This window comes from Micromys minutus, assembly GCF_963924665.1.
Source record: "Micromys minutus genome assembly, chromosome: 2".
NCBI classification, from domain to species: domain Eukaryota; kingdom Metazoa; phylum Chordata; class Mammalia; order Rodentia; family Muridae; genus Micromys; species Micromys minutus.
The window spans coordinates 23704300-23730924 of record NC_137971.1 but is presented as its reverse complement, the minus strand read 5'-3'; the positions used below and the strand labels follow the sequence as shown (position 1 = coordinate 23730924).

The following is a 26625-nucleotide window of genomic DNA, read 5'->3' as shown; positions in this document are numbered from 1 at the left end:
CCAGGCTGGTCTCAAACTCAGGGACCTGTCTGTCTCTGCCTCCAAGTGCTGGGATTAAGGGTGTGGATCACAATGGCTGGTTGAAACTACCAAAGTGGCTCTACCATCTTATGTTCCACCAACAGTGTATGGGGATTCAAGTTTCTCCACGGCCTTGCCAACACTTTATTGTCTAACTTTTGATGCTAGCCATACTTGCTAATGTGAGTTTTTATTTGTTGTTTTCAGCTGACTAGTGATATTAAGCATCTTTCTTTTCATGTATTTGTTGTCCATTTTTATATCTTCTTTGTAGAAATGTCTGTTTAGAGACTGTTTAGAGAATATTTGATCACACTGTGAACCCCAAGATTGTGTTATTTACTGAAAAGATCTGTTTCTACTTGTGGTGAGGCTCAGCTATTGGCACACACTTTTAATCCCTCTGGGTGGAAAACAGACATGCCCTTAGTACACACGTTTAATTCTAAACAGTGAAGGTAAAGCTAGTTTGTAGAAGGAGGCACCATGTTTGGAAGTGATGTCTAATTGAGCGGCAAAGTGATGAGTCAGAGGAAGAGCTAGGATCTGCCCCACTCTCAGGGGAAAAAAAGAGAGAGGCTACTTAAGAGAGAGCAGTGCAGAGAGAGAAAGAGGAAGAAGGCAGTGCTGTACAGAGACAGGTTGCGGACAGAATAAGCTAGACACAGGTGAAGAACAGATTTCAGAAGTTAGTATGGGGACAGGAGAGGGAGGGAGTGTGTCTGTGTGTGTTAGATTGAATCAAGTCAGCTTGGAGAGGAGTTAGAGCAAGAACAGCTGAATTGGATCTGTCAGCCAGAGATCAGAACAAGAAAGGGGCAATCTTATTCAGCACCAAGTCTCAGAGGCTGAAAACATTCTAGGCCTAAATAAGATTGTGTGGAGGCCAGAAGCTTCCAAGACTACTAGGTCTAGGTTACAATAAGCCTCAGAAATGACAGTTACCACAGGAGAATAAAAGATACTTTTACAAGAGACTTTGCTCATTTCATCTTTTATTATGGCTTAGACACATTCTTTATATGTTCTAGATACAAGTGCCTTATCAGATGGAATTTGCATATTCATTTATTCTGTGGGTTGCCCTTTTATTTTCTTGGCATTATTCTTTTCTTATGGTAGAACTGGGGATCAAACCCAAGGCCTCCCATATATTTTGCTAGTGTTCTATCATTGAGTTATAATCCTTGTTTTCATTTTCTTGATGATATTCTGTTGAATATTAAAGTGAAAGGCTTATTTCTTTATTGGCCCCTGAGGTCTCACTCTGCGGGCGCAGCTTTTATCATGGAGCCATGTGCATGGTGGATTCTGTCACTCGGTCCACGAGCTACACTCGCCATGAGATTCTCTTCCAGGCGGTTCACTCCACCCACCCTGGTGCTTCTGTTCCTGGTTGTGGTTACCGCCCCGGCGTCTTCTTTCCTCCACTGCCCGTAACAAACATGGCTTCACGGCCCGGTAACTTTTCAAATGGGTTTATATGATAGATTCTCAATTCACAAACCCTCTACACAGTAAGATTACATCCAAAAGACAAAGTCACAAACTGCCCTTTTATATGAGATAAAATGACCTACAGAAACCCTTAAAATATTTATATCTACTTACGTCCGATAACAGCCACTAGGATCTAAGTTTGCTTTTCCCTGGCTTCATCTTGATTTTTGAGTTTTCAATCTCTGTTTCTCTTCCGTTTTCCTACCTTTTCTCCACCTACCTCTCCACTGTTTGACTTAACATAAATGTATCGACTTAACATAAATCTACAATATCCTTTGAAGTATAAAGTGTAATCTTTTTTAGGTTCAATTTATGCATTTTTCTTTTGTTTTTCAATTTTTGTGTGCCATATGCAAGAAATTCTAAATCAAGATGCATTGTTCTAGTTTTGTTTAATCTTAGTTCTTACTTATATGTAAGATTAATTAATGTTCTGTTTTAACAAGTCTTTAAATCAAGAAGTATCAGTTTCCAACTTTGTTCTCTTGGATTTCTGGGCTCTGGAGTTAGGGCAGGTGTGAGTGATGACAAGTATGAGGACTCTGAGAAGCAGCTGTATCTCTAACCTGAGCCTCTCTTCAGTTCACCAGCGCTTCATCTGCGCATGTGTGTGAATAGGTGTGCAAGTGCCACAGTGTTCTTGTGGAGGTCAGAGGACAGCTTGCAGGTGGTGGTGGTGCATTGCTTGAGACATTTTAAAACTTACCTACTTTAATCTCCTTATCTTTGTTGTTTGGGCTACAGTATCTCAGAACATACAAAAGAGCACTCTTGAAATGAGCATCATTTGTTGATCCTTTTTTGTCAATCAGAATCTAGATTTTGGCATTATAGCCTGTCAGGGCACTTCAGAGAAGGTTAGGTATAGCTATAAAGTAAGACTTAGGAGTAAATTATATCATCTCATATGTATAGTTGGTAACTGACAGGACAGTTAGAATTTCAGTGAAATTGGACATTGTTTTCTGATGTTTATAGGTAACAAAGTTTACGGGCTCTCCAAATTACTGATTATGGTTTATTCAGTTGGGCAGATGTTGGTCTTCATCTCCTTTTCCTTATTCTTCTTTCTCATTTCTCCCCCATTTCTCCCCCGTCGTCGTCTTCATCATCATCATCATCATCATCATCATCATCATCAGGTCTCACTTTTATATCATGATCCTCCTGTCTTAGGCTTTTAGATAGCTAGCATTACAACTCTGAGACTCCATTTCTGACAAAAGGTGTTTACCTCATTATTATTGTGCTTATTGTCTGCCTGCCTGCTTGCATGTTTTCCTGTCTGTCCTCTTTGTCTTTCCTCCAACTCCTTTGTAGACAGATCTCAATAGTCAGCACTAGTAGACCTACTTGGTCTGCCTCTGCCTCCCCAGTGCCACTCTGCCTGTCTCTGGTTTTGTTGTTTCTGTTTTATTTGTTTGTTTTTTGAAGAGGTCCTCATTATGCAGCATTGGTAATCCTGGAACTCACTATGTAGACCAGGATAGCTTCAAACTCACATAGATCCATTCACCTGCCTCTGCTTCTCAAGTGCTGGGATTAAAGGGATGTACCACTATTTCTGGCTCTAGTTTTGTTATTTTGAAACAATCCTACTGTTAATCCAGCTTGGTCTTGAATTTAAACCATGTGACCCTGGTTGGCCTCAACTGTGTAGCCTAGACTGGCCTTCTACTGCTACCTCAGCTTCTGAGTACTGGAATTACAGGCATGTGGTACAGCTTGCAGTTAACTAAGCAAATGTCTGACAGTATGAGTTTTTAAATATTTTTCTTCTTGTAGTGGGAGTCTGTTGAGACAGGGTTTTTCTGTGTGGACCAGATTGGTCTTTAAGCCAGAGAGATCTGACTGCCTCTGCCTCCTCAGTGCTGGGATTAAAGGTGTGCACCACTGCTACCTAGCTAGTAAAACTTTGTTAACTGACTTAGAGGGATTGTATTTCTTCTCTGTTTATAGGTGAAGTCGATCCTAAAGAGAGAATAGCACGTCAACGGAAATTATTACAGAAGAAACTTGGACTTAATATGGGAGAAGCAATTGGAATGAGTACTGAAGAACTCTTCAATGATGAAGATTTGGATTATACTCCAACTTCAGCAGCCCTTGTAAACAAACAATCTGTAGGTAAAACATTGAGTTGCTTGGTTGCAAGTAACAACACAAAGAGTTTGCTTCATGTTATGCAATTGCACCAAGAAAAATGCTGTGCTTAAATCTACTTGTTGCTGTTTAGTGCCACTCTGACTCAGTGTCTTAAGCTGAGAGTCTGGCCTCATCTACAGACAGAAGTCTAGCCAGTCTCCTACATATCAGACTGTTGGATAAATGCTGTGCTAGACTGTGCATGTGCCATTAATATTAAAAGATTCTAGTTGCGTAAGTGGATAAAAGTAATCTTCTGAGAGTGAGAGGACTATCACAGATAATAAGAAGGCTTAGAACTGTCATTCATAGTTAAAAAATAAAGAGGAAATAAGATATTTTAAAAAACAGGAAAACAGGATACAAGAATAAAAATTAACATGGAAATTGAATGAACAGATCAAGTCAGTAGATGGCTATAAGCTATAATGTGCATTCTGGGAACCAAGTTCAGATCCTCTGCAAGAATAGCAAGCACTTTTATCTTCTGAGCCATCTTCTCCTTAGTCCACCACAGAGTTAGCTTACCAATATTTTAGGAACACAAACTTCTCTATTCTATAGGGGATCTGTTTAGAGTTCCTTGTGTATCTTTCCTAAAATTTCTACATGGGTGCTGGGGCTTCAAACTCAGTTCCTCATGCTTTCCCAGCAAGTACTTTATCAACTGAAGTTTGTATTTACTGTACTATTGTGTGTGTCCATTTAAGACATATTATCCTTTCCCCCATTAAGAATAGCTTAGTATACCAGTATATGTAGATGAAACACATTTATGTGTGTGGTATATGTATGTGCTTGTGTGGTTATGTGTATGAGTGCTTCCAGGTATATTTGCTTATCATGCAGTTTCTATGGTGTCTTCAATGAATAGAAAAAGACCAAAACAAGCAAGAAGTAGCTATGAGGAGAGGATCATGTGGCTAAATTGATGATAGAATACTGGACCAATCAGTCACTTAAGGCTATAATTCTTTTCTTTCTCTTTCTCTTGTTGCTGCTGCTAAGCATCAGTTTCTTTTATTAAGATTTTATTTTCATAACTTTTTATGATATTGTAATTATTTTGAAATCTCAGCTCTTTAGGAACTCTCTCCCTATTAGGACTATTTATTTATTTACTATTATTACCTGTAGTGCAAAAAAGTTAGTTGGGAATAGAGAATTAAGATAGACATTTCTTTAAAGTTTTAATTATGTAGTCCTGGATGTCCTGGAACTCAGAACACCCCTGCCTCCGATGGGAGGCATGCTATTTCTTTTAAGACAAGTCTTAGATGGCCCTGGCTTTCTCATCCTCCTCCTCCTGCCTTTCAAGTGCTGGAATTTTAAGTGTTCCAACACTCATGGCTTGAGAGTAAAATTGTGATAGATAATACCGCAATATCAAAAAGAATGCTTAATCTCTTTAAAATTTATGCAACTATTTTTTTCTAAGATTGAAGCTATCAGTATTTACTTTAATTTCTGGCAGTTTAAACTCCTTGTTTTACTCTTTTAGACTCTCCAAGCAGCTGAATTGATTGATTCAGAATTCCGAGCAGGAATGAGTAATAGACAGAAGAACAAAGCTAAAAGAATGGCCAAGTTATTTGCAAAACAGAGATCCAGGGATGCAGTGGAAACGAATGAGAAGAGGTAGTAATCTTCCGGCTTGTTCCTTAGAACAGTGTGTGCTTGGGTTATAGCTCATGTTTGATGACCTTTGCTCAGCTGAGTAATAATGCTTGAGTTGTCTTACCTAGGACAGAAGATTTACTGTTACTAGGGAATCAGATTGTTTCTCCAGAAAAATCTATAGGCGTAGATTTTTTTTTTTTGTTTTTGTTTTTATTTTTATAATTTTTTCCTTAGTGATAATCAGCCTTACGTGAAGACTGAAGACCTACAATGGGACAGCATTCTAGTTATGGGATAGAAACACCTTCATTATGGGATATTCAGGGTGGCAGAAGTGCATTGAATGAAGAACATTAGAGAATGAATTTAGAGAGGGGTTCTAAGGGTCACCAGTCAAGGTGATGATTTTATTAAGTGAGAAGTGGTGTCAGGGTGTTATTCCTGTTCTTGTGCTAAATAGTGAATGGTTATCTGGACTTGCTTAGGTTAACCTTTCTGTAGAAAAAAACTGAACTGAGAGTCAATTTTTTAGACTCTGAAAAAATTAATAAAAGTGTCACCTGTCTTTAAAGGATAGGTCAAAACAACATCTTTCAAGTTAATCTCTGAAGTATGTGTTAAGTTGTAGATTCTTGGGCCCTCATCTATTAAATCAGACTCTTATGGTGTTCAAGAAATGTTTGAGTAAGTGATGAGTTAATAAATACTACAAAGTCTATAAAATTATATCTTTGGTGTAGATTACATAGTACTTTGGTTCTTTAAATTCAGATAAAGCTAAAAAGTGTTTGCAGTGTTCAAGAATTAAGAGTGTGTTCCTGGACAGCCAGGGCCATACAGAGAAACCCTGTCTTGGAAAACCAGGGGGAGGGGAGAATAGAAAAGAAAAAGTTAAACACAAACCAGGGTGACAGTGGTGCATACCACTCTGGAGGTAGAGACAGACAGATCTCTGAGTTTGAGGCCAGCATGGTCTACAGAGTGAGTTCCAGGGCAGCCAGAGCCACACAGAGAAGCCCTGTATGGAAAAACAAAACAAAGAATTAAGCACAAATAGCTAAATAAAAAAATCATTTAATAGAAATCTATGCTTGAGGGTTATTTTTAAAGTGTAAACTCTTTATTGAAAATTTTTAACTGTTGGAACTTTCTTTGTAGATCAGGCTGACCTGGGATTGACAGAGATCCTCTTGCCTCTGCCTCCCGAGTACTGGGATTAAAGGCCCTTTTTGTTTTTAACTGTGGGATTTTTAAGGTGAACAACTTGTTAAGGACATAGACATTGAATATCCCTAAGCTAAAATGTTCCAAAAATCTAAAACCATAAGCCTGAGTTTCAGATTCCAGAGGATTTTATGTTTTGTTTTTGTTTTGCTTTTTGTTGTTGTTGTTTTTTTCCAAATAATGAGACTCATCTAATAAGGTCTTTGCAAATATCCTCAAAATAAAGTTTACAATTAGAATGTCACTGATCCCAAACTAGATGAGATATTCATCATATAGTAATTTAATAAAAGTTTGTAGAGGAATGAAAAAAGTACAAGTTTCTATTAGTTTTTATTCATTCTTTTACTCGAGTATTTGAATGTTAGACCTTTTCAGCATTTGTTAATTATGTTTTCCAAATGCCATGACAAGGCAGCTATTACAAGAGAGAACATTAACTGGAGGCTTGCTTACAGTTTCAGAGGTAGTTTCCATTATTATGGAGGGGAGTATGGTGATATGCAAAGCATGGAGCAGGATATATAGATACACCCTGATCAGTAGGCGAGAGAGTGAGAGACTAGGCCTGGCATGGACTTTTGATGACACACTTCCTCCAGAAGGCCATACCTCCAAATCCTTCTCAAACAGTGCCATTTACTGGTGACTAAGCATTCAAATATATGATCTTATGGCAACCATTCTTACTCAAGCCACCACAGAGGGGGATGTGAAATTTAGGCAGACCTTGATTTTGAGTTTCTGATTGGAGGTCTATAAAACCTTCAAATTAGCTTAGAATAAAGATCTGAAAGAAGGGTGATAATTCTTACTGTCTAGGAAAAGACATTCCAAAGACAGTCATAAAAACAAATATCTGAAAGTGTAAGTGTGCAAGTTTAAAGGTGTAAGGTGACCTACTAGTATAGCTGATAGGAGAATTAGGTGAGGGTGCGAGGGGAGTCTTCAGTCTCTTTCGTGTCATATAGAACAAGAGACGTTGAAAATAGTTCACACTGTTAAGATGTAGAGTCGGAGCACTGAGAAGCAGAGGCAGGCAGATCTTTGTGAGCTTTGTGAGGTCTACAAGGATAGTTTCAGAACTGTCAGGCCTATGCAGAGAAATCCTGTCTTGAAAAACAAATAAGCATATATATATATATGGGGGGAAGATTCAGAGAAAGAAAGTATACTTTAAACTGCATTACTTTGTTTTTTGAATGATGCATAAAGGTATTTTGTGTTTTATTCAAGTTGTGGCTAAGCTGACCTTGAGCTCATGATGTTCTTGCCTCACCTTGGTGCTGGGAAAGAAAGGTGTGTGCCACCACACTCAGATAACTTTTCTTTCTTTATATTTTCTTTGTATTTCTTACTAAGCTAGCCTTTGTATTTCTTTTCAACTTATAAAACAGTACTTTTTCCAAATTTTTTGTATGCTTTATCAGTGGTCAGTTTCTGTATATATTAAATTTTTGTTAATTTTTTATATATTTTAATATCCTTTCTAAACAAATAAGTTTATCTTATATTACTTGGCATATTAGTTTTCTCCAGGTTACAGCCTAAAACAGTGTCATGTTTGGCTAGACTTAAATTATTTGATTAAAACAGTTTAAAAGAGGGGAAACTGGTTGTAGATATGAAAGAATGTTAGATTTGAGGTTTAATTTGAAAGAAAAAATGCACCAATTCAGAGAATAGCGGGGTATATTTTGTTCAAAGTATTAATGAATTCATTTTAGTTGTAAGATTGCTGAGTAAGTACTTCAGCAAGGTAAGGTACCCATGCAGTGGGGACAGTGGGTTCTCTGACACACATTGTAGGGCATTTGCATCCTTCATAGACTTTTAAAATTGGTAACTTCTTTTTTTAGCAATGACAGCACTGATGGCGAGCCAGAAGAAAAGAGACGGAAAGTAGGAAATGTTGTTATTAATCAGACTGCAAATGATTCCAAAGTCTTGATAGATAATGTTCCAGAAAGCTCTTCCTTAATTGAAGAGGTATGTTAAAATTGCTTATAACTTTTATTTTTTTAAGTTTTAGCTTTGTTCATTAATTTTTTTATGTGTATGGATGTTTTGCTGCATGTATGCGTGTGTACCACTTGCATGACTGGTGTCCATGAAGGCCAGAAGAGGGTATTGGACACCCTGGAATTAAAGTTACAGACAGTTGTGAGCTGTCATGTAGATGCTGGAGATTGAAACTGGAAAAACAGCCAGTGTTCTTAATGACTGAGCCATCTGTCCTAGCCCCTTTTATAAGTTTCTTAAAATATATTCATCGAGATATGGTTTGTCAACAAAGAAATTTTATTAGTAAATATCTTATACTTCTTTAGTAAAACATTTTAAACTTTGAAAGCCTTGTTACTATTGCTAAGACTACAAGTAAACACACCCTTTTGACATTCTTATATTGTTAAATCTTGAATCCAAAGCTTTGATATAGTAGTAATGTGTATCTTTCTTTTTAGACAAATGAATGGCCTTTGGAAAGCTTTTGTGAAGAACTTTGCAATGACCTTTTTAATCCCTCCTGGGAGGTAAGGAATCTTTCTCTCAGGCAAGGATAACTTATTCAGATACTTACCTTTTTCATCAGGTCTCTTAGGAATTGTAGCATATTGTACATTTTTATTCATTCACAACCCCCGCCCAGAGGGGTTTGGGACAGGGTCTTATCTCTTCATGTAACTGGTCTGGAACTCATTTTAGACCTGGTGGGCTTTGGACTCACAGATTCCTCTGCCTTTGCTTCTGGGTGATGGGATTAAAAGTGTATGCCACCACGCCAGGTTTGACTTCTAAGTAGAAATTTTTAGTTTTTTTAAAAAACCTTTTTTTCCTTTAAATTCTGAAGCAAAATTTAATAAACTTGTTATTATTCTTTTGGCTACTGTAAAGACTTGTATTTTTCTCATAAAAAGTAAAAATTGTTCTTTTTTTTTTTATTAAAATGGACAGTTTTTGGGGAGGAAGATGACAGTCTTATTATTGTAGTCCATACTGGCCTTAAACTTGTGATATTCCTGACTCATCTTCCTAAATTCTGAGATTACAAGTGTTCACTCCTATATCATGCCTGTAGTGGGCGGTTTTGGTTTACCTAAATTTCAGGGACTAGGTGTAGAGAAGCCTACACTTGGGCCCAAACCTCAAGATCACCAGAAAAAACAAAAAACAAAAAAAAAAAACCAAACAAACAAAAAAAAAAAACCCAGAATGGTATAACTGTAGAAAGAGCAGTAGTTTTAAACCAGGTTCAGAAATAATTAAGTCTCTGAAGTATTTCTTCTTCAAAGAAAATTTCAAGCATGTAGAAAAGATAAAAATTAAGCTTGAGTTATTGGTTAGATATTTCAAACCTTTAGTTGGCCCTTGAATTAAACAAACAAAACAAACCTGTAGTGTGCAGTCTTTTTCTACCCTGCTTTAATGCTCCTGGGTGAGCTATGCTACCAGCCACCCGCCCAAGTTCTCTTGGATCCGTAGATGAAAGACATGCATGCATTAGCTCATTGTTAATCTGTTTTACTGGCTCAGTGGCTGGGCTCTTGTAAGCCTCCCGCTGCTAGTGTGCCCTTCTCTTTACTCCCAGCTCAACACTTTTAAATCTTCCCTTGGCTTAGTGGCCCTGTTACCTTCTGTGAAGCCCGTTGGTCTTGCTGCCCTTCTATGAACTGCTTTCCACCTATATTTCGGAAGATCCCCCCCTGCAGCTCTGAGTCTGTTCCATCTCTCTCCCCTAAGTATATTGATTTACCTAGCCTGTGGGAACCCGGAAGTCCCCCCTCTTTCTACCCAGCTATTGGCAGCTGGCATCTTTATTGATTGATCAGTAACCAATTGGGAATGAGGACCATAGTGTATGAATATGCAGATTCCCCATCAAAGCATCAGAACCACTCTTTCACAAACCTGCTTTGGGTCCATGGGATCTAGCTTATTGGAATAGCACTTTGCTTAGCATGTATGAGATCCTGCCTGGGTGTGATTATCAGAATGGAAAAAAAGGAAAAGAAAAGGTGGGGGGGGTGGATTTTGCTGTGATTAAGTAAGTCTTAGCTCAGAGCATTTTAAATAAATCACTATAGTATATAGGACAGACTTTCTCCTTTTTACATAATATATACAAGCATCTCCTCATCTCTGAGAATGCTAATTGATCCACCAGATATAAGAAAGCACTAGTCGACAATTTGTATGGCTTTTCCTCTTTTGGCACCTGATTACTTTTTTTTTTTTTTTTTAATTCATGTACTTCTAAAATATCAGCATTTGGGCTATACAGAAAAATTTCTTTCCCTTTCTGTTTAGTTCTGAGTCCAGATAGAGACTAGGGATGTGAGTGAAAACCAGGTGGATTTATATCCTAGAGTTGGAGAATAACTATTTTGTTGCTCAACCTTGAAAACCTTCTATGTAACTAAAAAAAGTTGTGAAATTAGTAAAGGTACTGTTTATTTTACTTTTTTTCAAATCACAATACAGAATGCATGTTATTTAAAAAGGTGATTATAGGCTTGGGGTGGTCGCACACAGTGTGGTCTCACAGTGTGGTCACACACATCTTTAGTACCAGCACTAGGGCAGTATAGCCTGGCTAGTCTTTATGAGATCTTGGCTGATCTTTATACATAGTAGCTTTCAGCTCAGTTAGAGTTACAAAGTAAAACCTGCTTGAAAGATTGACAGAGGCACATGATTATGCTTTAATAGAGGTTTCTGTAGCATCAACACTGACTGAAAAACATTTTTATATTAAAGAAAGTTGAACTTGGGTTTTTTAAACATTTGACACTGGATATTTGCTTCTTGTGGTCTTTTTTTTTTTTTTTAGGTTCGACATGGGGCAGGTACTGGACTCAGAGAAATTCTTAAAGCTCATGGGAAAAGTGGTGGTAAAATGGGAGACAGCACTTTAGAAGAGGTAAGTATATTAAAAATATGGTTTAATTTAGTGGTTGGTCTCTTTTCCCAATTTAGGAGGAAGTAACAAAAGTTAAGTAACAAAGTTGGAACTTAAGGTGAGTAAGAAGAACTGAGTACAAATAAATAAATAAAAACAAGTTTATTGTTATAGAATGAGTTTAGAGAATGGATCTTCAGAAACACTAGAAGAGCATTTGAGCAGGATAATGCAGTAGAGAGTAAGATCAAACAGATAATAGTGTCTGCTAGCAACATTAGTGTAAAAAACACTGGAAATAGCATAGGTAGCAGAAGACCCCATACAGAGTAACCTGAAGTAATGCTTTGTCTTTGTTTTCTTGGAGCTGTAGGATGATTTGAGATAGTTTTACTGTTTAGCTATGGCTGGCTTGGAATTTCCTGTGTACCTTTTTGGTCTGGAACTCACAGAGATCCCGCTGCCTTTGCTTCTGCCTCCTGAATGCCCAGCCTGTAATTAGTTTGTTTAAGAGTATAGGAACATAATAGGAGCCCTGAATATAAGAATTTTAAAGTAGTGTTTCTTAATACAATTATCAAAGAGGACATGGTTATGTTTAAAGATGATATCTAAAACTCTTACATGATTTGGTAACTGTTCATTCTACTCAGATAATATGTCACAATATTTTGTGTGAGTGTGAGTGTGTGTGTGTGTGTGTGTGTGTGTGTGTGTGTGTGTGTGTTCCCCCCCATCGTTGGACTTAGCGTCTCCACTCTCTCTAGTACAGTGTTGAGTTATTGTTTGACATGGTTGTATTTTAATAGATGATTCAGCAGCATCAAGAGTGGTTGGAAGACTTAGTCATTAGACTCCTTTGTGTTTTTGCATTGGACAGATTTGGAGATTTCGTTTCTGATGAAGTAAGTATCATCTGAGTGAAGCTTTGCCCAAATTGTAAATTCTGCATATGTACATTTTCTGCATATGTAACTCCTTTCTCTTCTCAAGGTTGTAGCACCAGTTCGTGAAACCTGTGCTCAAACATTAGGTGTGGTTTTAAAGCACATGAACGAAACAGGAGTTCATAAGACAGTGGATGTGCTGCTGAAATTATTGACACAAGAACAGTGGGAAGTTAGACATGGTGGTCTTCTGGGAATAAAATATGCTTTGGCAGTTCGTCAGGTAACTAACTCAATTTTTGAAGGGGATCTTCCCTTTTGGATGTTTTGTTTTTTTGTGATATAGGAATGGATATATGCTTGATTGCAGTTTGTTCCTTTGTTTTATGATCTCCCTATGTATCTCCAGCTGGCCTAGAACTTACAGGCAAGCCTTTAGAATTGCAGAGATTATTCTGCCTCTGCCTTCTCTTTCTCTCTTGGGTTCTAAGAGTACAGGTGTGTGTCATCACACACCTGTGACTCTTTCTCAAGAAGCTCAAGCAAGCTTGCCTTCTTGAGAAAGAGTCACAAAATAGTTGTTGCTCATAAGAATTCACAGAGAAATCAAAAGATGGTTAGTTACATTGTTGCAACTCATTCAGTGTATCTCATAGTTCTTTAGTTGTTTAAACTCATTTAAATATTGAATACATGGTCTTAGGTCTGTGAGAATCAAGTTATATAGGAGATATATATTCAGAAGATATAGACAAGAAATATACAGAGAGGATCAAAGCAAGCAGTCTATACAGTCATGTACTTTTTAAAATATTATTCACCAATGTTTTTCTTTGTTTATCTTCTCTAAGAAGGCTGAGAAAAACAGAATATAGGTAGCCTTACCATTTTTGCATAGGAAAATGGGTTCTAAAAAGTTCGAAGCCTTGTTTAAGGTTGTAAAACTAGGGTTAGTACCGGCAGTCTAAACCATATGACTTTTTTATATCCAGTGTTTGTTCCATTGTTAGACTTCATCCTGGATAAAAACACAAGCGTTATATTTATATAATCTACTGATGAGCATTAATGTGCTCTCTGTAACTTACTGAAAATTTTGGTATACTCTAGCATGCCACAGAGTTGCAGGCTATACTTCCCCAGTGCGGGACTAAAATACAGAGTTGGGTTCCTGGGTTGACTCACAAAAGCCTTTTTAATTTATGACCCATATACATATATAATTTTTTTACACAAAGTTGAGTGCTAAAAGGATAGAAGCAAGTGAGGGATGGTGCCCAGGCCTGTAATTGTGCTTAGAGTCAAACCTGTGTGCTCCAAAGTCCTTATCCCAGTATTTGGCAGGTAAAAACAGATCAAGGTCATCCTTAGCTAGGTAAATTTTTGTGTAGGATACGCATGAGACCTTGTCTTAGTAAAGAAAAGAAAAGATTTTGAAAAAAAAAAAGCAAGTGAGATAAATGAGGAGCTAGAGAGAAACCAGGACTGAACCTTTTCTTACCAGTATGTAATTAGTTTCCTGCCAGCACTAGCAGGAATTTAAGAGATTGTCTTATTTACTGCTCTGGATTAGCTTCTCCTCTGCTCACTGAGCCAAGAATGGAGCTTCTCTTCCTATCCCAGAAAAGCCTTTTGAAGTTACTTCTAAGGTTGTCTTTTTCTTTTGTTGTTTTAAACTACCAGCAATAAAACATTCCCTTGTGATTTCTGCTCATAGACCCAAGCTCTCTATTACTTAGTTTATCCTTTCTGCTTTGTTCTTGCTTTTCCTGGCTGTAACCCACATAGCAACTCTTCAAACACAACCTTTTCCTAACTTGTAGCTTCCATAAAACATGGAATAGACCATGCCTTGTTAGTATTTGAAAAGCTGTACCTATTTCATAACAAAACAAATTTTTAAAAAAACTTCTTAATTTTTGAGATTATAATTACGGTATTTCTCCCTTCCCTTTTCCCTCCAAGCCCTCCAACATACCCCTCCTTGCTCTCTTTCAAATTCATGGCTTCCCCCCCATTGTTACCACATGCCTATATGTATATACACATATTTCTAAATATAATGTACTCAGTTTCTATGATGCTACTTTTATGTATGTTTTCAGGGCTGGTCATTTGATATTGGATAACCAAGTGACAAAAAGACTGAAAAAGACTCATTTTTCCTATAAAAGTAATTAAAAAAATTTTTTTATCCATATTTTGATAACAAGCTGACTCATCTCTTGAGAAGCATTTGTTTTTCTTCTGTTTTTATAACTTAAATTAATTTTTTTGTACAAGGAATTGGGTCTCATTTTGAAATTTTCATATGTATTTTTACTTTATAAAAGTTCATTACAGTGTATAACAGGCTCCAGGAGAACATTTTATTCTGGCTAGGTGGCAAAAAGACATTTGTGGTGGGAAATTCAGATTTTTTGATAGGAATTTAAGTAGGCCATCATCATCTTATGTCCAAGGAACAGCTTACTTTTTGCCATATTTTATAATCCCACCTCTGGCCAAGGGGCCTTTTCTATGGGTTCAGCTATTATTTTAGCTCCAAGAGATTCTTCTGCTATTATTATTTCTGACTAAAAGTTCTCTTTCGTTCACATTCTTGGCTTGTTTCTTGGGCTGTTTCAGAGGCTTCTTTTTGCCACCTTTGTGGTCCATCTTCCTGCAGAAGTCACACTTACATTCCTCTTTTTAGCTTGAATACATTTTTTCTATTTTGTATGTGTACCACATTTTTTTCACTCATTCATGTGTTGATGACATATTGGCCACTGTGAATACTGTTATCAGTGATCACGGATGTAAAGTTGGCTGGTATGCTGACTTACCACAGAGATACTAAAGTCTTCACTCTTCACATAATTGATGACAGAGTTTCCGACTGAGGCTCACTTTTTTGAGTAGACTGTCTAACCAGCAAGCTCTTGGAAGCGTGCTTGCGAGCGCTCTCTCTCTCTCTCTCTCTCTCTCTCTCTCTCTCTCTCTCTCTCTCTCTCTCTCTCTCTCTCTCTCTCTCTCTCTCTCACACACACACACACACACACACAATAATAATGGCATGACAGGTACACATAACCATGCCTGACTTGATCACAGGAGTACCCCAGAGCAGATAGCCTTAGTGGGAAAAATGAAGGGATTACATTGCAGTAAGGAGAAGCAGAAGGATGTGGCCTTTTCTTCTCATCTCATATCTCCTTGTCAGTGATACTGAAGAAAAAAAAGCTGAGGGTCTCTGTATATATTTGTGTTCACATACAGCATTTATGGACTTACTAAGAACTATTTACATCCAGAAATATTTGGATTTTTTTTCTCAAGTGGGAATATTTATGCAGTCTTCTGCTAATTTATCTATTCTGTTTATTAATTTTTCAAATATATAAATATTGAAATGTAGTTCAAAGTTAATAGAGATGTTTGAGTAATTATACCATAGAAAATTAGCATATTTTGGTATACTGTTTTACAGGATGTAATTAATACTTTATTGCCTAAAGTTTTAACTCGAATAATTGAAGGACTCCAGGACCTTGATGATGATGTTAGAGCTGTTGCTGCAGCATCCTTAGTTCCTGTAGTAGAAAGCCTCGTTTACCTTCAGACACAAAAGGTACACTGAAAGTCTTTCAGCATTTCTTTCCTATAGAGCATGCTTATTCGTATATGGAATAGAAGGAAAAACATAGCGTTCTTTCTATTTTATCTGTACCTTTTGTAGAAATTGTTTTGTCTCTAACATCCCTCCGATGCATGCAAGCTTGATTATATGTTGTCTTTGGGAACAGTGAATTGTGTATTGTCTGTGTATTTAGTACACAGAGAATTTCCTTGAAAAGCAAACAGCTATTTCTAATTTTGTCCCTTGTGTTTAGAGATGTGAAGTTTGTTTTGATTTTATATTTTACTATTTTAACCTGATCTCATTTTTGAGACTACTAAATTTTAGCTACTTCTGATTTTATCATATCCAGACTATGAAGGTAAAAGTGCAGTCAACATTATTTTATGAGCTCAAAAACTAACCTTGTATTTACATGATTGTTGATATCACTTAAAATTCCCTGAAATTATCCTGCCCATTAAAGATTTGGTTAGAGAGGAAGTGACAAAAGCAGAGCCAAATGGCAATAAAAAGAGGGTAAGAGACTTGTCAGAGACAAATGTTGTCTTCTTGATATTCTTTAAAGCTGACATTGTCCAAATTCAGTACGTATGCTCTTGACTTGTAGTGACCTTTGGGATATAATTTGGCAGGATTTATAAAATGTGAAATCAGTAACTTTTCTTAAAAACTGATCTTACAGGTGCCCTCCATTATAAATACCTTATGGGATTCTCTTCTGGAATTAGATGATCTAACAGCTTCAACCAATAGTATTATGACTCTCCTTTCATCCATGTTAACTTACCCTCAGGTCCAGCAATGCAGGTAATCATTTCTTATTAGACATATAGAATAAAAGTCCTTTATTTATATCTTTCCAGATGACTAAACTTAGATTGTTTTAGCACCTTTAAAGAAGAGTGCTGTCAACCATCTGTAATGAGATCTGACGACAGCTACAGTGTACTTATATATAATAAATAAATAAATCTTAAAAAAAAAAAGAACAGTGCTGAAAGTTGAATACACTTTTTCTTGGGAGGTGTTAGTCCTTTATTCTCGCTACTAGCACCTTGCAAAGGACCGAAGTTTGATTCCCAGCAGCCATATGGCTGCTTGGTGGCTTTCTTGAAGCCTCTTATAATTTAAACAAGAAAAAGGAAGGGCTTGAGAGATGGCTCAGTGGTTAAGAGCACTGACTGCTCTTCCAAAGGTCCTGAGTTCAATTCCCAGCAACCACATGGTGGCTCAGAACCATCTGTAATGAGATCTGATGCCCTCTTCTGGTGTGTAGACAGCAAAGTGTACTCATATAATAAATAAATTCTAAGAAAAAGAAAAGCAAAATAATAATAGAATGTTTGGAACAAGAAGGAATATTTTAGGGGCTGGGATCAGAGCTTAGTGGGAGAAATTGTCTGCCTAATATGAAAAAGCCTAGAGTTCCAGCATTGTACGAGTGCACGCGCACACATGCACACGCGCACACATGCACACGCGCACGTGCACACACACACACACACACACACACACACTCAGAGAGGGAGAGGGAAAGCTAAATTAGTTATTTTTCTTATTTTGTGCAATAGTTTTATAGTTCATTATCTTGTGGATCTAAAATAGATACTTTAAAATCATTTACTTTAAAATGAGCCATTTTATATTATTTACAGTGCTGACCCCAAAATAAAGATTTTAAAATTTGACATTGGATTTATATTTGTAAAGATTTTCACCTTTCTGTTAAGTTTTTCTGTGTAATGTTTATTTCTTTAGTTTTTATACTTAATTTCAGAAATTACTAGTCAGGATGATAGCAGGAAATGATAATTGAAAATTTAAAGACAGGATTCAGTGAAGACAGACACATTACTTAAAACTGTTAGGGCTTTACAGTTCTAACACTAGTGTGAGACTCAGGAGTGTCTCATCTGTGTAAAATGCCAGAATGCTGTTAACTGTTTCTATTACTAATAGTATCCACAAAGATGCAGAAGAAGAAATACCACACAGCTTTGTAAATGAATGAGGAAATTATAGTTCTAGCCTAGTGAAGCTATTCAGTGAATATTCATATGATTATGAATTTAAAGTAACTTTTGGCTGGATGAGTGAGTAGTTCAGTGAAATTCAAACATAGGAAAAGCATGTTCATATATTACCAACGAGTACAGTTTAGTTCAGAATTTAGCTGGTCTACAGAGGTAGACCAGGACAGCCAGAGCTATACAGAAAAAACCCTGTCTTGAAAAGACAAAAAAATTTTTTTAATAAATAAATAAATAAATGAATAAATGGATGAATGAATGAATATAATCTCTTCATGTTATGGTAATCAGCAGATATTTTGCAGTTTATGCAAGAAATGCAGTATGTCTTGTGATGCACGAACAATTACACCATTAACAAATCTTTATTGTCATAGTTTTATGTATTCTGAATTTCTCTGATGTTTGTATGTGCATGTATTTGAATTGGAACTTTTAAGATGAACTTACAAAAATAAACACAGGAAGTACTATGTGCAAATGATGAAACTAGCATTGAAGGTCGCTCCTGTGAGGAGGGAAGGCGAGCTATTGACGGGTGGGCTTTGTTTTGTTTCCGCTTTATTCTATTGAAGGATATCATTCAAATGCTGCTTACACATGACTCCCTAATTTGAGGTACCTTTTAGAAAGGATTCCTGAATATGGCAGAAGTTTATGATCCAAGTTAGCCTAGGTTTGGCTTTATATCTTCCTCCATTTTATGTAGTAAATGCTAAACTGGAGTAATAAATTTAAAAAACTACTATTGCTTCTTCATTTCTTGCCATTTGAGGTGGCCTGAAAGATGAATATAAATTATGATTAGCTACCCATTAAGGTTAACCCTTGGCTGGAAAACAGTTATGCGGACCTGATTGTGTAGCTAGGATACATATGCCATTTTTCTTGGAAGAAAAGGACAGATATATTGGAAAGTTCTAACTTGATGAAGGTAATTATGGCATTAGTGCTATAGAGAAACCTAATACTGAGTCTCTACCCTTTATTGGCTACATTTTTCTGCCTTTTTGTAATATATTTTTGAAAGTGTAAGTGAATGCTCATGAAAATTGGATCATTTTCAATTTATTAAAAATTCATGTAAATGTGATTAGGTCCACACAACATATATATTAGATAATGTATCTGTGGAGTTTCAAGGGAAAATAAATAAGATTAATTTGTTTCTTCTTCATTAGTATTCAGCAGTCACTCACAGTTTTGGTCCCACGTGTCTGGCCATTTTTGCATCACACTATATCTTCAGTTCGAAGAGCAGCATTGGAAACTCTCTTTACATTATTGTCAACACAGGACCAGGTAAGAACTAATAATTATAAATAGTAACCTCAAAACTTTTGTAACTTTCGTGAGATACACCAGATCATTGCCTCATTTTTTTTTTGCCATATATCAAAGGATCACTCAGAATGCTCGCATACATTTATTCTGTGCACCGTGTGTGTCTGGTGCCTCAGAGGCCAGAAGATCCCTAGAGTTGGAGTTACAAGTGGTTGTGAGCCATCTGATATGGGCACTGGGAACTGAACCTGGGTCCTCTACAAGTGCAGCAAATGCTTTTAACCACTGGATTACCTCCCCATTTCTAGCTCCAGTGTTTTTTTTTTTAAGATTCTATGAATGCAAGCTTTATTAGTAATGTACCTTCCATAGACATAAATTCCAACAGCCCCCCTGCCCCAACAAGGAAGTTGAAAAGTCAGAAGTCCTGTGACATGCCATCCTTGCTTTGGTATCCAGAAGACAGTGTGAGACTCTTTAAGGCTTCCAAAGCTTCAGGGAGTCCAGGGTCATGGCAAGGACTCCTTGGGGTTCTGCCTGACGGTGCCTCTTGATGTGCAGTTGTGACAGCACATTTTCCAATTCTTGAGGGGCTTTCAGGGCTTACTGGGCTTAAGCCAACTGCTTGAGAATCATCTCATACCTCTTCTTGAAGAATAGTACCTGATCTGTTCTTTTGTCAGTTTAAGTGCATCAGCCAAGGCCTCTAGAGTCTCCTGGTTAGGGTTGGGGGTCTTCCTCCAAGTACTTTTTTAGCTCCTGGGACAGGTCACTGGTGAACTCGGAGCTGATATCCGTGCAGGACAAATGTGGATTTGTCTTCATCTCAGTTGCTTCCATCATGACCACAGCTTACTTGAGTTCTCTTCTTCAGTTTTTTGTTGTTGTTTGGTTTTTTTTTTTGTTTGTTTGTTTTTTTCCCTCTATTGAGACAGGGTTTCTCTGTGTAGCTCTGGCTATCCTTGAACTCAGTCTGTAGACCAGGCTGTCCTGGAACTCAGATCTGCCTCTGTCTGCCTCCTGAGGTTTAGAGATGTGTGCCACCCCCTCACCCTGACAACCTCTCTCCCGTTTCTCCAGCCCCCACTGCTCCACCCCACTTTTCTTTTTTTTTTCAGTGTGGATTCTGGGTATCAAACTAGGGTTTGGTGCTTACAAGGTAAGCATTTTGTTGACTGAGCTGTCTCTTCAGCCCTTTGGTTTTTGTTTTATATTCAATCATTCATGTATCTAGTTTTATGTGTGTGGATGTGGGACACACATGAAAGTCAGGGGAAAACTTGTAGGAGTTGACTCCGTCTACTGGGTGGGTTCTAGGACTTAAACTCCAATCATCAAACACATTTACCTGATAAATTACCTTACTGCATACCCCTTTAAATCTAAACTGTTGTTTGGAAATTACTATGTAGTAAAAACTTTATTATAAATCTTGAGTTCCCAGTAACATCAAAAGAACTGTCAGAGTAATTCTAATTAATCAATTAATTAATCAATTAATTAATTGGTGCCATTTAAAATTGTATTCTTTACAGATTACTTGGGGGTTACTTATAAGCTATACTTAAAGTTTTGTGAAAATTCAATGATCTCTTGCCTGAATATTTAAGAAATGTTGCTTGTAGTTTTGAAATTTAAAGCTTTTTTGTGAATTAATCATTTGGCAGCAAAGCATTCTAAATAGCTATTTATAGTCTTTTATCCCGTGTATGTGCCTATTTATAAAAATAGCATTTTATTTGTTTCTTTAGAGTATAAGGGGTTATGTAATGTACAGTGCATGCAACCAACCTTTTTATTATACTAAAATTAGAAATGTTCTGAGCACATTTGGCTCTAAGATACTCGATGTGATAATAAAGCCTGTGATTAATTTAAACTTACCTCCCCTCTCTTCTCTGCTTCCTTTGCATTTGCTCCTGGGCTAGCATTAGATTCTTAGCATGATAACAGACAAAACATGGAGAACAGCCAGCTAAAGCTTATATTGCTGCTGTAAAGATCTTAGACACAAGCTCTGAGTTCTAGCATTCTTTCTTTAAATCCCTTATACAACAGGTGCATATATGTAAGAGAATACATTTCAACTCCCCCACCCCGGAACACACACAACAAAAACCTGGGGGCTGGAGAGATGGTTCAGCAAGTAAGAGCACTGTAGGTAATTTTCCAGAAACCACATGGAGGCTCACAAACACCTGTAACTTCAGTGCAGGGAATCCAATGATCTTCTGGTGTCTGTGCAGCAGGCTCAAAGTAGTAAACTTTGCAGAACACCATATAATCCCTTTGCAGCCTTTCTTGTAGTATGGATCAAGTGAGGTAATATAAAAGAAAGGACTTTGGAAATGTTAATTCTATACAAATATAAATAGTTATATAGCGGGTGAAATATACTTTTGCCATACTTTATAGTTGAAAATCTTATATTCTGTGACATAGAAGTGATTCTTAAAAGTAACAACATTTAAAAAAAAAGTAACAATATTACTGGGGTTTGTTTTATGCTAGGATCTATGACAAGCACGCTAAAGCAGGCAGCTACTACTATTTCTAGTTTGGAGATGAGAGAACTGATGATCAAAAATTAAACTCCCAAATTTACAGACATTACACATCTCACAGTAAGCTGCTTACCTCAGGTTCATGTGGAGTCTGAGTGACCTAAATTGACAAAGAGATGGATTTCTTTCCAACTTTTAACTGTGAAGTGAGCTTAAGTACAGAGTGAGGAGAGACAAATGCCCGTGTGTCTTGTCACCGTGCTCTTGTGTCATTCCTGACATGCACAGCTGGCACCTTCAGCAATGGCAGTAACTTGGTGGGCAAATGTCACTATAGCTCAGTAGAGTATACATTCTGATGGCTCTGTTGTCTAGTCTCAGGTTTTCTGATTATCAGCTTTTTGTTTTGCCCATAAAACTAGAAGATTTTAAGAAAGGATATGTTACTGTCAAATGTGTAAAGACACGTGTCTACCATTATAGTGTCAAAGAGTTGTTTTCATGTCCTGAAAGTCACCTTTGTTCATCTCATCATTCCTCATCTTTCCAACCTCTCATACATAATCACTGGTCTTTTCCTGTTTGCATAGTTTTGTGTATGTAATACAGTTGGAGTCATCCACCATGGAACCTAGCTAGTCATTACTTTTTTTAAAAGTCATTACTTTGTAATATGCATTTACGTTTACTTTCTGTCCATGTTTTGCTAGCTCATTTTTAAGGATGTCTTATACTGTTATTGTCTTGTTGTGCTCCAATTTATTCATTTACCAATTTAAGGACACCGTTGCTACCTTCAAATTTTGGTAGTACACACATGAGGCTTTTATAAAGTACAGGTTTTTGTGTAGATGCATACTTTCTTTTCTGCGGGCAGATATTAAGGAACCCAAGTACTAGACTATACCATAAGAATATGATTAATTTTGTAAGAAACTTCTAAGTTGTCTTTCAGAGTAAATGCACCATTTTGCCTCTTAATTAACAATAAATGCTCCACATCTGGCCAGTGTATATTGTCATCAGTGTTCCCTCTGTAGGTCATTCTGAGAGGTGTATAGTGATAATCTCAGTGTTGTAACATGTGTGAAATAGTTTCTTATTTTGTTTCTTTGTCTGTCCGTCATAGTACTGTAGATTTAACCAAAGGTTTCACACACAAAAGGCACAAACTATGTCCCTAGCCTTGAACTGTATGCACCCCCAAGTCCCCAAAACCCGGATAGGGTCTTTCTAACAGTCCCGGCTGTCCTGGAGCTCACTTTATGGATCAGGCTGGCCTCAAACTCAGAGATCTGCCTGCCTCTGCCTCAGGAGTCCTGAGACTAAAGGCATGCAACACTATGTCTAGTTTTTTAGAGCAGTTTTAAGTTGAGAGAAAAACAGAAGATAAAGTATAGTATTATTCCCTTAATTTCACACTGGATATAGCATCTCCCACTGTGAACACCCTGTGTGGAAAAATAAGGCACTCAGTATTATTAGTACATTTACATCCACTGAAGTTTCCATTAGGGTTCACCGTTGGTATTGTACAATCTAGGGACTTGACAAACTTGTGACATGAATGCACAATTATGTGGAATTATTTCTCCAAGTATCCTTTGCTCTGCCCATGTACTCTTTCCACCCCTGGGTGATTTGGACATTTGCAGTGTGTATTCATCAGTATTTATAAACTGAGACAGCTAGTGTACTTATAGCACATTTTACATGTTATAAATGAAGGGCAGACATCTTTCTCTAGAGGTGAAGTTTGGTGTCTACAGATAACTGAGTTCTGGCACCTTGCATTATTGATGAGTGCATAGAATTAAGGCTTTGGTCTTTTGGCACAGCAGCAGTGATCTGAGCATTTCCCAGTTTCCTTAGAGCAGTGATGTATGATGATGTAAGTAACAACATTGTTGTTATAGCTTGATACTGTACTTTCAGTTTATCTGAGGAAATTTTGGTGGTAGGATAATCAGTTTCTGCCCACCTCCCTGTGATTATAGGATTGTGTAATTTTCTAGCCACTGTGATAATAACTTATGCTGATTTGATCTTATCAAAATTTATCAGCAGTTGAATCTTTTTGATAAAGCATATAGTCTTTTTTTATGACAATGTTTGTTTATTTGACTTTTCATGTAAGCTAACTTCCAGGAACTACATGTCATACTTGGAATCTGTTTTTGTTTTCAGAACTCTTCATCTTGGCTTATACCTATCCTGTCTGATATGCTGCGACACATTTTTCAGTTTTGTGTTTTAGAAAGCAACCAGGAAATTCTGGATCTTATTCACAAGGTACATGATGGATCTATCTATATTTCTCATCCTAATAAATTTGTAGATATAATTAAATAATAATTACTATGCTATTGAGAGATTTTAATGAATTAAGCCACATAAGACATTGAAGAGTCCAAGTAATCTTACAAGATGAACCAGAAAACTAGACTTAGTATGGGATTTAATAGTAAATCCAGGTTAGTTATGTTTCTTTGTTTTTTGTTTTTTGTTTTTTTTTTCTCCCTCTTTTACATGTCCTGTTAAGCTAATGTTTTACTTGTTTTTTTTAAGATTTTTATTTTTAATAATACTTTTAATTTGTGTGTGTGAGTGAGACAGAGAGAAGAGAACAGAGAGAGACAGAGAGAGAGAGACAGAGAGAGAGAGAGAGAGAGAGAGAGAGTGTGTGTGTGTGTGTGTGTGTGTGTGTGTGTGTGTTCGTTCACCTTATCAGTGTCAGGTCTCACATAACCTAGGCTGGCCTGAGCTTGCTGTGTAGCTGGGATTGGCCTCAAACTCCTGGTCCTGTTGTTTTTATCTCCCAGTCCTAGGCTTCAGATATATATGAACATGCCTGGCATGGCATGTTTAATTTATAAACATATATGTTTATATGTCATAGACTAATAATGATCATATTATATGATTATAAAGTATCAAATAGTCTATTGGATTTTGTTGAGTAGATCCATCTGGGCATTCCAGGCTGTCCTTGAACCCTTAATCCTTGTGCTGCAGTCTCTTGATTGCTTTATAGATGTGTACTATTGCTTTTTTGTTTTTTCAAGACATGGATTCTCTGACTATCCTAGTACTCACTTTGCTGACAGGCTGGCCTTGAACTCACAGAGATCCTTCCTGCCTCTGCCTCTGGAGTGCTAGGATTAAGGGCGTGTGCCACTGTACCTGCTTCTATATTTTACTTTTTTAAAACCTTATACTTATTTATTGGGCTGGAGATTGGCTCTGTGGCACTTGTTGTCTTGACAAGGACTTATATTTGCTCCCCTGCATCCACATGGCAGCTCATAATTTCCTGTAACTTCAGTTCTAGGCAGATATGACGTTTTCTTCTGTCCTCCATGGGCACCAGACACACATGTGGTGCATGTACATATGGTGCATGTTCAAGTAGAACACACATAGAATACACACATTAAAAAAATAAATTTAGTCTAAAACAAACCACAGCTTATACTTTGTAGTGGCCGGTGCTGGTTTGAGTGGTATTTGTAGGTTAGAGGATAGCTTTATAGGAGTTGTTTTCTCCTTCCTTATAGTTCCAGAAATTGAACTTAGATTGTCAGGTGTGGCAGCAACTGCCTTTACTCACTTTGCTTTCTTCTTGGCCCCCATGTTCTTAAAAACAAAACCAAAAAACTTTCCTTTATATTATTTTATGTAGTATATAACCCAAGAACAAAATTGGTATTTTAAAGTAAACCTCTATATTGAGTTTCGAATGAATCTCATTGCTGTTTCTTACTCCTTCCAGTTTATTTTCCCTAGAAGTATATTTTAGACTTTGTTAGGACTTAATAGAAAAATTTGTTTCATATTTTCTTTTTCCCTTTGTAGGTCTGGATGGAACTGTTGAGCAAAGCTTCAGTTCAGTATGTGGTGGCAGCTGCTTGTCCATGGATGGGTGCTTGGCTTTGCCTAATGATGCAGCCTTCTCATTTACCTATTGATTTAAATATGCTGCTAGAAGTAAAAGCAAGAGCCAAGGTATGTGCAGAGAAACGTAAAGTATTGTTATGTTCAGCTTATCACTAATCCAGTAACTGTTTAAGAAACTGGTATTTAGGGGCTGGAGAAATGGCTCAGTGGTTAAGAGCACTGACTGCTCTTCCAAAGGTCCTGAGTTCAGTTCCCAGCAACTACATGGTGGCTCACAACCATCTGAAGTAGGATCAGACTCTCTCTTCTGGTCTGTCTGAAAATAGCTACAATGCACTCACATAAAAGAAATAAATTGTAACTAGTGGGATTTCAAATACATGCTATCAAACCTCTAAAAGAATTGCCAAAATGCTTTTAAAAATCTGTACATGTATTTCTCTTCTTTATATAAAGTTGTAAGAAAAAAAAGAAATCTTAAAAAAAAAGAAACCTGTATTTATTTATTCTAAAAGTGCCTTCATAAACATTAGTTAGAATTTCTTTATTCAGACTCTGATAAACTGGATAGTAATTATTAAGTTTTTACAAAAAGACTACATTTTACTTGGGTTTTAATAGCATTTTTGTTGTTTTCAATCACATAGGTCTTTAATTATTGATTTTTCTGTTTTTTCTCTAGGAAAAAACAGGTGGTAAGGTACGGCAAGGTCAAACCCAGAATAAAGAAGTGCTTCAGGAGTATATTGCAGGTGCAGACACCATCATGGAAGACCCCGCTACCAGGGATTTTGTAGTTATGAGAGCCAGGATGATGGCAGCTAAGTGAGTATTTACCAAGTGCCAAATGTCAGAGAATGAAAATTCTGGCTAATGGCTTTAAAATTCAACCACAAGATTTTTTTCAAGGTGTCAGTTCTTCCTTATACCAGTTATCTAAGCAGAATTAATGCAAGTCAATATTTTTAAGTTTCTGAAGTTTTAC

At 37.0% G+C, this 26625-nt stretch overlaps 1 protein-coding gene across 1 annotated transcript in view; it reads left to right on the top strand.

Annotated features, from left to right (window-relative positions):
• The window catches only part of BTAF1 (B-TFIID TATA-box binding protein associated factor 1), an 81653-nt gene that overhangs the window by 21704 nt on the left and 33324 nt on the right, over positions 1-26625 (top strand). The window contains exons 5-17 of the mRNA XM_080911483.1: positions 3484-3647; positions 5171-5307; positions 8373-8502; positions 8979-9047; positions 11345-11434; positions 12223-12318; positions 12407-12583; positions 15773-15913; positions 16608-16732; positions 19137-19257; positions 23931-24035; positions 25599-25748; positions 26323-26465. Coding sequence (XP_080767609.1) covers positions 3484-3647; positions 5171-5307; positions 8373-8502; positions 8979-9047; positions 11345-11434; positions 12223-12318; positions 12407-12583; positions 15773-15913; positions 16608-16732; positions 19137-19257; positions 23931-24035; positions 25599-25748; positions 26323-26465 — 1648 coding nt within the window. The remainder of the gene's footprint in view (positions 1-3483; positions 3648-5170; positions 5308-8372; positions 8503-8978; positions 9048-11344; positions 11435-12222; positions 12319-12406; positions 12584-15772; positions 15914-16607; positions 16733-19136; positions 19258-23930; positions 24036-25598; positions 25749-26322; positions 26466-26625) is intronic.